The sequence below is a fragment of the Aspergillus wentii genome, assembly GCF_001890725.1.
Source record: "Aspergillus wentii DTO 134E9 unplaced genomic scaffold ASPWEscaffold_1, whole genome shotgun sequence".
In the NCBI taxonomy this organism is placed as follows: domain Eukaryota; kingdom Fungi; phylum Ascomycota; class Eurotiomycetes; order Eurotiales; family Aspergillaceae; genus Aspergillus; species Aspergillus wentii.
In genome coordinates, this window is record NW_024467832.1 from 2,530,440 (window position 1) to 2,542,696 (window position 12,257).

Here is a 12,257-nt window from a genome sequence, read left to right on the forward strand (position 1 = left end):
ATTAGTACGATAATACATCCAGAAGGCAGACAGGAATAATAACCAGCAGTACCTACTCGGTAGTCGTACATCATGTCCATTCTGAAGTGAAGCGGAGAAAAAAAAAGGACGAGAACAAGGTACAAGGTCAATAATCGGGTAAGGAAGTTAGGGGGTTGATCCATATTCATTTAATGTAACTGTAGTATAGGTGTCATATCCGCCACCCGAATATCAATTCTCAACCTATCCAGTACAGTATCTTCGTTCAACCGTCATGATCCAACACTCTGACCTTTGAGGCTTTGTCTCAATCAATATACTGTACATTATCTTTTGCAGCGGGGAAATGGGACAAGAAAAACGTCGCTGCATAAGTCATATTATTTTTTCGGTCTGCCAAGACGAATGACAGGTCTATCTATATGTCGGCAGTTGAAGTTTTGGGCGAAATATGGATCGATTCGATTCAATAATATATCCCATACCCACCTTTTCGTTATTTAATATCTCCGTAGTATACCATACAGCTCATAGACATAGTCAATAGAAGTTTCTATCCTCCGTCCCGGACTCCGGAGTATGTACTGTAGCCACATCAATGATTCAAGTAAGGCTTCATCATCACCAAAAATAGATAAGACACAAGGTTTATAACGGAATATATTCATGACGTACTCCATACTCTGTACATACTTACCTACACAGTGTACTCCGTACATAGGTACTATACATAACATACTTCACAAGAACAGACGCAGCTATTGTTTCAACAACCAAAGCCACAAAAGCGCCACACTTACACATATCCATGACATACATAGGTACCTACAGCTCCATCCAATTCCCTACCCTGTCCTGTCTATACATATGTACGTACACTACATCCGACGCTCTGGACTCGAAATAGCAGCAACAGGGGAAAAAAGAACGGTGATATATCACATCCCGGTCGGTCTGGAATGGAACGTGTCGGACACAGACCAGAACTAGACCGAGGTATGTAGAAAGTACTATGTATGTAGTGTACATACATTGGGTGCTGCGTTTTGCCAAGGGATTATTTTGTCGTTTGATGAATCAATTGGGATGGTGGATGGTGGATGGGGTTTACTGTGAAACAATAAGTGGTTTGATATAGGTGGTTTTTTCGTGTATTGACAGTTATATTTTTAGGTGTGAGTGGATGGTGGATATATATTTAGTTGGTACTTTGAGTAACTACATAGTACACCACATTGATAACTACGAATACTCCGTTGAACGATTGATAAACGTTTGTCATAACTTCATACTAACTAACCAACAAAATCTCAAATATTGTACCTAGGTAGTAACCTCGTATAAACTTCAGTATGCAGTATGGTTGTATATAACTCACCACATAACATGCACATCATATCACCATCCCTGCCACACTGCATATGCCTCACCACCAAGAAAACAATGACAACAACAACACAGATAAATCGATCGACATGCCTAAAACGGTCGCCTACACCACGCAGCAAACCAAAAAAACTCAAACATTTTTTTCCCTCTCTCGCTCGCCATTCCAAATTCAAAACCAAATCATCCACATTAGCGGCGGGTTTAATATCCCATCGGGCACCAATGCTGGCCTCGACGTGGCAGAATTCTGGCCACTAACAGCATCCGATGAGCTGTTATTTTCTATACCGCTGCTGATTGGCGATGACTTGGTTATTCTGATTGTCGTTCTGCTTTGGGTTTCGTGCATCCTCGTCAGCTTGCGTTTATGCAGCCAGGATTACACCGTTTCCAGCATCAGGTGAGTTTGCGGTGCTGTAGTCAGATGTTAGGCAGAAATACTACTGCATCCCGTCGCGCATCACTTGCTCTGCTGTAGTCCAACAAATCCGGTTTGAATGAACCTATCTCTATATTGCGGAAATTATCGGGTTACATACTCAAGCACACGCATTCATAATACATTACAACCTGGATCCCAGGTTGACATGAACGGCCTTGACCTGCGAGTATGCCTCCAGTCCGGCCTCTCCCAGCTCTCGCCCAATACCACTCTGCTTCACACCTCCAAACGGAACTCGGAAGTCACTGTCGTTGCTGCTGTTGATCCACACCATACCGGCTTCAATATCGGAGGCCACGCGGTGTGCCCGCTCAATGTCCTTGGTGAACACAGCAGCTCCCAGACCGTACGTTGTGTCGTTGGCCCGGGCCACCGCCTCTTCCTCTGTAGAGAAGCTCGAGATCACAACGAAAGGACCAAAGACTTCCTCTCGGTAGATGCGCATGTGGTCCTTGACATCGGTGAAGATGGTGGGCGCAATGTAGAAGCCCTTGCCGTCGCCAATGTTCTTGAAGGCTTCTCCGCCAGCAGCCAGGGTAGCACCCTCTGACTTGCCACTCTCAATGTAGGACAAAACGCGCTCGTACTGCGCCTTGGTGACCTGAGGGCCCTGGAAGGTTTCGTCGGCAAACGGGTCGCCGACCTTGTTGGTGGAGGCCACCACCTCCTTGAAGAGAGCAATGAACTTGTCGTAGACGGACTCGTGAACCAACAGACGAGAGGTGGCCGTGCAGACCTGGCCCTGGTTGTACATGATGCCAATGTGGGCCCATTTGGCGGCCTGTTCAAGGTCTGCATCGCCAAATACCACCAAGGGCGACTTGCCGCCTGTTTCCAAGGTGATGTTCTTCAAGGTACCTGCGGCCATCTTCATGACCTCCCGTCCGGTCGCGGTCGAACCAGTAAAGGCGACCTTGTCCACATCAGGGTGCTGCACCAGGGCAGATCCTGCAATTCTTCCGTGGCCGTTCACAATGTTGATGACACCCGGAGGGAAGCCAGCTTCCTTGATCAGGTTGGCAAAGTACAGAATACTGAGAGGGGTTTGCTCTGCAGGCTTCAAGACCACGGTGTTTCCGCAGGCAAGAGCAGGGCCCAGCTTCCATGCAGCCATGGCCAGAGGAAAGTTCCACGGGATGATCTGGCCAACAACACCGATCGGCTGGCGAAGGGTGTAGGCGAGCTTTTCCGGGGTGGTGCCGATGGTTTGGCCAAACACCTTGTCTGCCCAGCCGGCATAATACCGGAGACAGTTGATGACTTCTCCTAGATCACTGTTGAAAGAGTCGGAGTACGTCTTGCCTGGAGGAAATTGTGAGTTAATGCAGGAAAAACAGGACAAGCCGGGAATCAGGTACCATTATCCCAGGTCTCGATTGTGGCCAGAGTCTCCCTGTGCTGCTCAGCCAAGTCAGCCAGCTTGAACATCAGCTTGGCCCGATCAGTCGATGGCAACTGCTTCCACGAAGGAGCTTTGAGGGCCTTGCGGGCCGCCTCGACGGCCAGGTTGACGTCCTCCTCTCCTGCAGCATAAACGGAAGCAATCTCCTGCTCGTCCCTGATAGGTGTTAGTGCTTCGTTCTGGATTCTCTGTTTTTCCGACCACACTTACGCTGGGTTAATGGTAGCAAACTTGTCGCCAGACTTGGAGGCAACAAACTCATTGTTGATGAAGAGACCAACGGGCTGGTCGTATTTGCGCCCATTGGGGGCAGTCAATTGAACAGAAAGTCCAGACATAGCGATACGAGAAGGGTGAAATTGACGACGAGGAATGAATGGAGATGGTGAAACAGCAGGCAAACGCAACCGTAGGGGGGAGAAGAAGACGGATGTGAAGGCGTGCATGGAGATATTTATGGATTGATGACGATGGCGATAACGATTGACCACTGAGCAATCATGTGCATCTACCCCGCCCCTGAAACTGGTACAGAAAGGCCTCGAAACTCGAGAGCGAATGGCCTGCAATGGTTGGGATGGATGGGTGGATGTGGATGGGATGGTCGGAGGGGTTCTCTCAGCTCTCAGCTCTGGGCTGTTCCACTCTTCCACGCCCCTCGGTCGGATACACCTTCTCTTCCCAGGCAACCAGCAGCAGCTTCGATCGGAGGGTCGAGAAAGGCCGGGTTCTTCTCTTTGTTCTTTCCCTTTGGATACTAGCTTTCTTTCTTTCGATGCATTATGTTTGTCACTTGATTCATGATCGACTTGTTGGTTGAATCGACGGGAGGATTTGTCACAGCGCGTCTTGCTACCCCGCCGTCATGGCCGATATATCGTCGATAAGTCACCATGCTACTAAACTTGCATCTCCCCTAACATCAAAGGTACGCGGAAATACTAGGTATGCCTCGATGCACGGTTTATACAGGGGAATCTGTCGACTTCGACCAGGGTGCGACTATTGCTATCCGCGTGTAGACTGGAGCATAAGCATTGAGCTTGTCACGGAGGGGTAACCCAGCCAGCCCTTTTTTTTGTTGTGATGATTGATGTCATTGAGCGAATACCCAGCTTGCCAGCCTGTGTTTAAAGAGCGAGGTGCTTCTGCGGATGGGATGACTGGCATGCAGTTGTATTACGTTGTGAGATGCAAGGCAACATCGCAAAAGCCTATCACAACGTGGAGTACAAGGGCTTTCTGGAACAATCCGGTCTACCAGCAAATTGAAGTCGTCTTTACTGAAAGGAGGCTTGAAGAGAAGAAAGGAGGCCCATTCATTGTACAAAAGAGAAAAAAATGTATACCAATGCTCAACACTTTTCGACAGCAGTCCATGATATCTTGCAAGTTGCTGTCGATCCTCGACTCCTCTACTCGCTGCTTTCGGCTCCCTCTTCCGAAGAGCTGGCCTCTTTTGAGGACTCTTCTGATTTCCCTTCTGCTAATCCCATGATGAACTTCCACTGTACCGAATTCACCGGGGAAACACTGAGACGTGTTTGCTTCAGTGTTTGGAGATCTTCGAGAGGCCCACCCACATACGCATGGGACTTGAGGTCATTTAATGTGACCATGTTATCGAACTTGCGTCGGAACTCAACATGAACTACGCTCCACTTGGGGTCGTCCCGATTGGACTTTTCGTCATAGTATGGATGAGCAGGGTCAAAGGCGGATTCTAGTTTGTCCAACGTCAGTCTGAGATCTAGGAGACAACCAAGCCATGTAGGACGAACCATCAGGGGTATGCTCCTGGACAATCTCCATAACCCCCACAACCCCAGGAACTTTGCAGTTCGAGTGATAAAAGAAGGCCTGGTCGCCTTTTTTCATCGCCCGAATGTGATTCCTTGCTAGTCGGTTGTAAGTCACTATTCCGAATCATCGCTACCGGTAAGCTTACCAGCGAGATTTCGTACACCTAGCATCGGATTAGCAACCAAGGCAATCAGTTAGTTACTTTGAAAACATACCATCCCACGGCTCTGGGACCTCAGCCGCTTGCAAGTCATCAATAGAAAACTTGACGTCGACACCCTTTTCCAAGCGTGACTCAGGCTCTGCCTTCATCAGCCAGTACGAGCGGTCCTCGTCCTCATCGGCACCGTCAGCCTTGGTGCTGGGAGAGTCTGTCTTTGCTGTTTGCGACTCATCGACACCATTCTCCACTGGATGTTTGCGAGGTCTTCCTCGGGGCCTTTGGGATTCCTTTGGTGATTTTGCGGGAGTTTCTTTTTAAGCACAAACATTAGCATCCAACTGCAACATGTAGGCCCAGCCACGAGTAGCCAATCATTTAGGGCAGCAATCGGCCAGGGGGTGTAGAAAGAGAACAGGGGTCATACGGATGGCAGAAGCGTCTTTTCGAGGACGTCCTCGACCTCGCTTGGGGCCGGGAGGAGGTTTAGGAGTGTCACTAAGGGGGTATTTTCGAGGACGACCCCTTTTTCTCTTCTCTCCAGTGACGGCTGGAGTAGCATCCTATGCGAGGCAAGTATTAGTCTCGGTATCTTGCAGTATCACCTGCGTTGCATCGCTCCATCCGCTCTCCTCGCGTGTTGGGGGGAGAATCCTTAAGATAGGAGCCATAACACGCAAAAAACTAGATTTTTCAAACGACGATCCAAGTTGCCGTGTCTTTTTGCAAAAAGGCGCACTCACCTGGGGTCCATCGTTGCCGCCTGATTCAGGCGTGTCATTACGCGCTCTCTTAGTCAACTCATCCGCGACCATCTCGCTTTCGGACTTGCGCTTCCTGGGGGCCATCTCCGCGCGGGAAGGTGGTAAGATCCACGCGATGACGATTCAAACCAACAAAAGAGGGATCGAGAGACGAGGAAAAGAGGAGAGGGGGATATTTGATTCGTGAAAAGGAATAGGAGGTCGGAAGAGGAGACGCAGCAGAAGGATGGGAGAGTCCTGAACAGGTCTGGATGGTCGAGGAGACTGAGGAGGGGATGGAGGAGGTGGTACGGAGGAGACGGGATGGGAATTGGGATGCAGTGCCGCCAGAGACACAGGCTGGATGAAGCTTTTGTTTGCGCCCGGGGACAAGCTCGACGCGAGCTGCGCGGTGGACCAGTCACGTGACGTGTGTTACTGTGATCGGATTTATCATTCAGTAGTTTGCGATTATTATTGATTTGCGTTGGTATTTTTATACAAAATAACCACGGTTTAATATGATTTGTAGATCAAGTACGGCTTGTCCTGATTGGTGTTGTCTGTTCAGACTGCGTTGTGTTTACTGCCAATCATCGACTTTGCCCACAGATCCCAAGGCGTCTTTATCTGTTGATAAACAAAGTGGGCAAGCCGCATTGAATCATTGCAATACATAGTTTCTGGAGTGATCGACCTGCATGATTCAATATCACGACAGTACAATCAACATGCCAATCAAGTCTGACCACCATCACACAGCGTACCGGGTACAATCTTATCTTCTCCGTACCGACATGTGGCATATGCAGACCATCCATTAACTCTTCCAGACCATCCTCTGATCCAACCGACAACTAAAAGCCGTCAGTCTCCATCACCAGCCAAACAAGCTCATCCTAGGCCATCTGATTCGTCGGGGGTTTCCCGATGTCCGAATAGCACGGATTGTGGGCCTTTCGGGGAGGGCGAGACGTTCTGCGTAAGGATTGGCAGTCTCTGGGGTTGTCTTTCCACATCCGGAGTAACCATCACTTATCAGCGAGAATTGGATGTGTTGGATGGTGTTGTGTTCAGTGTGGATGGTGATAGATATGTGTATATGAGATGGTGCTGTTGAATACTGCATCACTAGTCGCTACACAGTACATACATATCAACTCTTCTGGACTCTGAGATACAATTCCTATCTGTATCAATAGTGACTGATACATTCGGCCTTCTCTCCGCGTGGATTTCCCCTTCCCGGCTTCTCCACACTCTTACTTCCTCCAGTCGGGGTGCTTTTCGACTCAGTCGGATTTCTCTTTCGCCATCCTGCAAAAAGTGTCAATTAATAATGATTTCCTATCTGGTTCCTTTTCTATCGTTACTTTTCTTCGCTTGACTCTTTCTCTTTCTCTTCTTCTACTGTCTTTCCAGTATCATCAAACCTACCCAGTGAATGACCCATGAAGAATGAATCCTAGCAGCTCTGAACCCGACAGCCCTCGGCTTTCGGATTCGAGTCCAGAGACAATTGCCGAAACAGGGAACACGGCTACAACGCCCATGGACGATAACGACAATCAAGAAAAGCATCACGGCGAGCAACAGGCAGTATCAAACACCCAACACGATATTGAATATCTCTACCTCACCTTCGAAACCCCATTACCAACTCCACTGGGTATCTCGTCTCCACGACCCGATCAGAACCCCCCGCCACCATGTCCCGATCTCACCAAGTATACTTCGCCCTTCCTCTGGTCTGAGTCGAGAAAGACAGTCACCACTATGGTCTCCTGCTGTGTGACGGCGTTGTCGGCCTATGCGGCGGGGGAGTATACGTCTCCTTCTAGTGAATTGACGGCCAAGTGGAATGTGAGTAAGGTTGTTTATAATCTGGGGATTACGCTGTTTACTTTTGGGTTCGGTATTGCGCCTATGGTTCTTGCGCCTTTTTCGGAAATTAATGGGAGGAGGCCGATTTTTGTTATGAGTGGGTTGGTTTTTACTGGTGGGTTTATTTCGACTATTTGTCTGATGACGAGCATGGTTAATATGATAATCTTTGATAGTATGCTTGATTGGATGCGGTGCTACCGAGTCATTTGGGGGAATGCTGGTGGCTAGATTTTTCCTGGGTATCGGTGGATGTGCGTATACACATACTGCAGCGCAATGCCTACTGACCTTTTATAGCAACCTTTTCTACCATGGTAGGCGGGGTTATCAGTGACATCTACAACGCTCAAGACCGCAATGGCCCCATGTCGTGCTTTTCAGGAGCTGCGCTCTTTGGAACCGGGCTGGGCCCGCTCGTTTCGGGGTTCATTGCAGATCGGGTCAGCTGGCGATGGATTTACTACTCCCAGGCCATCGTCTCCGCCGCCTTTATCGTCTTGCTTTTCGTCTTCCTCAAAGAAACCCGGGGCAGTGTGTTGTTGAGTCAAAAGGCCAAGGCCCTCAATCGCTACTATGAAAGGTTGGAAGAGGCAGGCTATCACAGTGTGGTGTTTAGCTCAGATGACTCGATGGAAAAATCGCAGGTGCAACGTATTCGGTGGAAAGTCAAAAGCGATGAAGAGCGGGAGACTTTGTTCAGGATGATCACCATCTCCTGCTACAGACCCTTCCGTAAATTCCCCACGCCCTGTGTTTATTCCCATCCCATGGCTAACCGGGTTTCTAGACCTTTTGTTTACCGAGCCGGTGGTGTTTTTCTTCTCGCTCTGGGTTGCGTTCAGCTGGGCTGTTCTGTATATGAATTTCAGTGCTCTTCCTCTCGTCTTCTCAACAAACCATGGCTTCAGCGTTGAACAATGTGGGGCTGTTTTTTCGGCAGTTTCGATAGGTGCGCTGCTTGCCACTATCATGAGCATTTATCAGGAGAAGCTTGCTCTTCGGTTTGGCAAGATGTCGAGTACTCCAGAGGGTCGGCTCTATTTCACCTGCATCGAATCCGTTCTGATGCCAATTGGTCTGTTTTGGTTTGGATGGACGTCGTTCCCATCTGTCCCTTGGATTGTACCCACGCTTGCCATTGCATGTGCGACAATGGGGATCTTTTCCATCTATCTGGCCACCTTCAACTATCTTGCAGACACTTACCATAGATACGCCAGCTCAGCGATTGCTGCACAATCTTTCTGTATTGTGATTCTTATCCCTTCAATAACTGGATTGCAAAACTGACAGTATTAGGTCGAAACGTTCTAGCAGGTATATTCCCATTGGTGACAAATGCCATGTATACGAACCTGGGGTATCCGGAAGCCTCCAGTCTGTTGGGCGGAATTGTATGTTGTATCGTCCCTTTTGTCAAGTATTTCCCACTGACGTAGACCAGGCTGTGTTGCTAACACTTGTGCCGTGGGTTCTGTTCTTTTATGGTCCTCAAATCCGTGCAAGGAGTAAATTCGCAAGTGTATGTTTTCAGCAGCTGCGTCGTGGACGAATATTTTTGACCGTTCTTAGGAAATTTTGCACCAGCAATAAGCTGTGTCGATCGCAATGTTCTCGCCGTGCTATCGCATATCACGCCATTCCATCCGTTGGTCGTATCAAAGCCTTCGATTGCTTTTTGAACGCGCTGAGAGGCTGCCCGAAGGGTCCCCTACAGCGTTAGTGTCAACTGCCGGTCAACTTGATATCGGAATGCATATCGACCAAGTCCATGATTCTCAGAGAGAAATTCTTGCGATGTTCATAATTATGCCGACATATATATATATATATATATATAGATAATGTCCTTGTAATTAGAAATATAATGATAATCAGTCGTGAAGTTTGCCACGTAGGCCAGGGCCACTATCCGTGTGGTGGTTTCTTTTGTTGTCCCTTGGCTTCTTTTCCTCCACCCCTAGTGACCAAATACCGGGATCAATCGTACTAATGTAGTTAAAATTCATCCAAAAAGATGGTGGGAAGTGATGTGCAATTGCGCCATCATCCCATGCCTCCATTGGCCCCAATTGCCAACATTATCGGCCGAGCTATTAGTTGTCACGGTTTAGTCGGCCGACAAGCTCGGATGAAAGAGGGGTTCTGATGGTGATGATTGTGAGGGTGATGTAAGAAAGAAATAGCAAACGAAGAGGGGACTGAGAAAGGGAGATGTGAAGACACTCTACACAACAGCAAAAGCTGGGGATGGACTAGTGGCTTTGGAAATTAAAATGAAACCACCCCAGGATGAACCGGCAATGGATTGATCGGCTGTCAAGGGAACCATCGAGAACCAGCCAGATAGCCGCTTTCGTCCGAACTTGAAGGCATTCGTGGGGCAGACGCACAGCGACGCTAAACATCCCACCATGGATGAGCTCACAGCCAGCCAATAGCAGCCGTTCTGCCGGATGGGCGGTGTCAGATGGCGTGATTCTGGAGTGGAAGTGAGAGCAGCCAGAGTTGGGGATGGTCCAGACGGGTTCCTGAGGAGGGGCAGCAGTCCTACTTATTTGGATGGGAGCTGCCCCTCGTTCTTGTCCCTCTCTTCTTCTTCTTCTTCTTTCTTCCTTCTCATCCATCTTCTTCATTTCATCTTCATTCCCACTCAATCCCATCATCCTTCAAAATGGCCCAGGAACGTGCTACTCCGTAAGTAGACATCTAGCTCCATCTCAATAGCTTCAATTGTTTATGCTAATGCTCTCGATATAGTCTCCGTCTCGGCTCTACTGCCCCTGACTTCACCGCCGACACTTCGGCTGGTCCTGTCACCTTCCACGAGTACATTGGCAACAACTGGGTTGTCCTCTTCTCTCACCCCGTGAGTAACACTGAAGTATAGAAAGTGAAAGTTGGGGACTCGGAACTGACGGAGCTGATTCAGGATGACTTCACCCCCATCTGTACCACCGAGCTTGGTGCTTTCGCCAAGCTTGAGCCCGAGTTCACTGCTCGTGGTGTCAAGCTCATTGGTCTGGTAGGTTACCTTGATTCGAATACAATCCAATGCCATAAACAATAGCTAACTGAAACACCAGAGTGCCAACGGCACCGAGTCCCACCACGCCTGGATCAAGGACATTGATGAGGTCACCGGCTCCAACCTCAAGTTCCCCATCATCTCCGACCCCGAACGCAAGATCGCCCACCAGTACGACATGGTTGACTACCAGGACACCACCAACGTCGACTCCAAGGGTATGGCTCTGACCATCCGCTCCGTCTTCATCATCGACCCCGCCAAGAAGATCCGTCTCATCATGACCTACCCTGCCTCCACTGGCCGTAACACCGCCGAGGTCCTCCGTGTCATCGATGCTCTCCAGACCACCGAGAAGCACGGTGTCACCTGCCCCATCAACTGGCTCCCCGGTGATGACGTTGTTATCCCCCCTCCCGTTTCCACCGAGGCTGCTAAGGCCAAGTTCGGTGAGATCCGCGAGGTCAAGCCGTACGTTTCCTTTATATACTAAGTCAAAAAGTCCATGTTGATACTAACTCGTCGATTTAGTTACCTCCGTTTCACCAACCTCAACAACAAGCAGTAAATGTGATCACGACTTGAATTTTAAAATGAAAAATTGGGATATGTCTACGGATCGATGGGCAATATTTTGATACCTTTTACGAAACCAATCTTTATGCCAGAAGCTAGCGATAGCGATGACAATAAAATAATAATTCATCGACTCCATCAACTCAAGCATGCATATTAATTAGCCTTGTAGGGCTGTAAAGAATGCCACATATCCACGTGTCTCAAAAGTCTAGGAAACGTCTGAAATACTAAATGTCATTCTGCATGAACAGAAACTTGACAGTTCATCTGTATAACACTCAACACCAGAATACATCTGCATCTACAATCCTTTCAACCTTTCCATCGCCGATGACACATAACAAGGAATAAGGCATTGCCACCATCCCCTGCAGTCGGATCAACCCGACTAACATATGCACGGCGTGTCCAGCATGCTGCATATGGCATCTGGCTATCTTGATAATCCCATATTTTGCTTTTTCCGTGTCATACATCACAGCCAGTGACACTCTGCTGTGCTCCCTCCCACTTGTTTAGTCTGCATCAGAGGCAAGGCACCACGTCTGTGTGTGAACTTTGAATTGTGGATTGACCGAGACTATCCTGGTCGAGAGATGCAGCCTACAGGTTTACTGGGGCACACAGGGACTCTAGCTAACGCCACGGCTACTTAAATCTACCGGCGCAGCCGCCATATTCAAGCGGTCTAACAAGTCATCTGAGCGTAGAAGATTGCTGGGTCTCGATAGCCATGAGGATAAATATTATTTCAAGACTTGGGTGGTGAGCAGGATGTTTAGAACTTGGGTGTCCCACTCCGGCGGCTTCGTGTAGAGTATCTAGCGGGGATCGCACGCGAC

General features: G+C 48.8%; 5 protein-coding genes across 5 annotated transcripts; 3 read left to right on the plus strand and 2 right to left on the minus strand.

Moving 5' to 3' along the window:
* Positions 1–1,178: 1,178 nt before the first annotated feature.
* Positions 1,179–1,980, plus strand: ASPWEDRAFT_34439 (uncharacterized protein). The gene is made up of 2 exons (XM_040834000.1): positions 1,179–1,785; positions 1,911–1,980. Exon 1 carries the CDS (start codon positions 1,404–1,406, stop codon positions 1,773–1,775), a length of 372 nt encoding a protein of 123 aa, XP_040694654.1. The 5' UTR covers positions 1,179–1,403; the 3' UTR covers positions 1,776–1,785; positions 1,911–1,980.
* ASPWEDRAFT_167021 (aldehyde dehydrogenase family protein) lies at positions 1,935–3,553 on the minus strand (the record flags this gene model as incomplete). Its single annotated transcript, XM_040830101.1, has 3 exons — positions 1,935–3,115; positions 3,172–3,371; positions 3,426–3,553. 3 exons carry the CDS (start codon positions 3,551–3,553, stop codon positions 1,935–1,937), a joined length of 1,509 nt encoding a protein of 502 aa, XP_040694655.1.
* A 954-nt stretch (positions 3,554–4,507) lies between these two features.
* On the minus strand, positions 4,508–6,412 carry ASPWEDRAFT_240609 (EVE domain-containing protein). The gene is made up of 7 exons (XM_040832563.1): positions 5,922–6,412; positions 5,702–5,741; positions 5,606–5,635; positions 5,234–5,491; positions 5,164–5,181; positions 4,997–5,113; positions 4,508–4,938 (listed from the first exon to the last, which is right to left on the minus strand). Exons 1-7 carry the CDS (start codon positions 6,024–6,026, stop codon positions 4,631–4,633), a joined length of 876 nt encoding a protein of 291 aa, XP_040694656.1. The 5' UTR covers positions 6,027–6,412; the 3' UTR covers positions 4,508–4,630.
* Positions 6,413–7,472: 1,060 nt separating this feature from the next.
* On the plus strand, positions 7,473–9,664 carry ASPWEDRAFT_47659 (uncharacterized protein; the record flags this gene model as incomplete). The annotated part of the gene is made up of 6 exons (XM_040836994.1): positions 7,473–7,920; positions 7,982–8,059; positions 8,106–8,540; positions 8,596–9,054; positions 9,108–9,202; positions 9,650–9,664. 6 exons carry the CDS (start codon positions 7,473–7,475, stop codon positions 9,662–9,664), a joined length of 1,530 nt encoding a protein of 509 aa, XP_040694657.1.
* An 818-nt stretch (positions 9,665–10,482) lies between these two features.
* Positions 10,483–11,404, plus strand: ASPWEDRAFT_167024 (peroxiredoxin; the record flags this gene model as incomplete). The annotated part of the gene is made up of 5 exons (XM_040830102.1): positions 10,483–10,505; positions 10,569–10,677; positions 10,741–10,833; positions 10,895–11,307; positions 11,368–11,404. The coding sequence occupies 5 exons, from the start codon at positions 10,483–10,485 to the stop codon at positions 11,402–11,404; spliced, it is 675 nt and encodes a 224-aa protein (XP_040694658.1).
* Between the last annotated feature and the right edge of the window lie 853 nt (positions 11,405–12,257).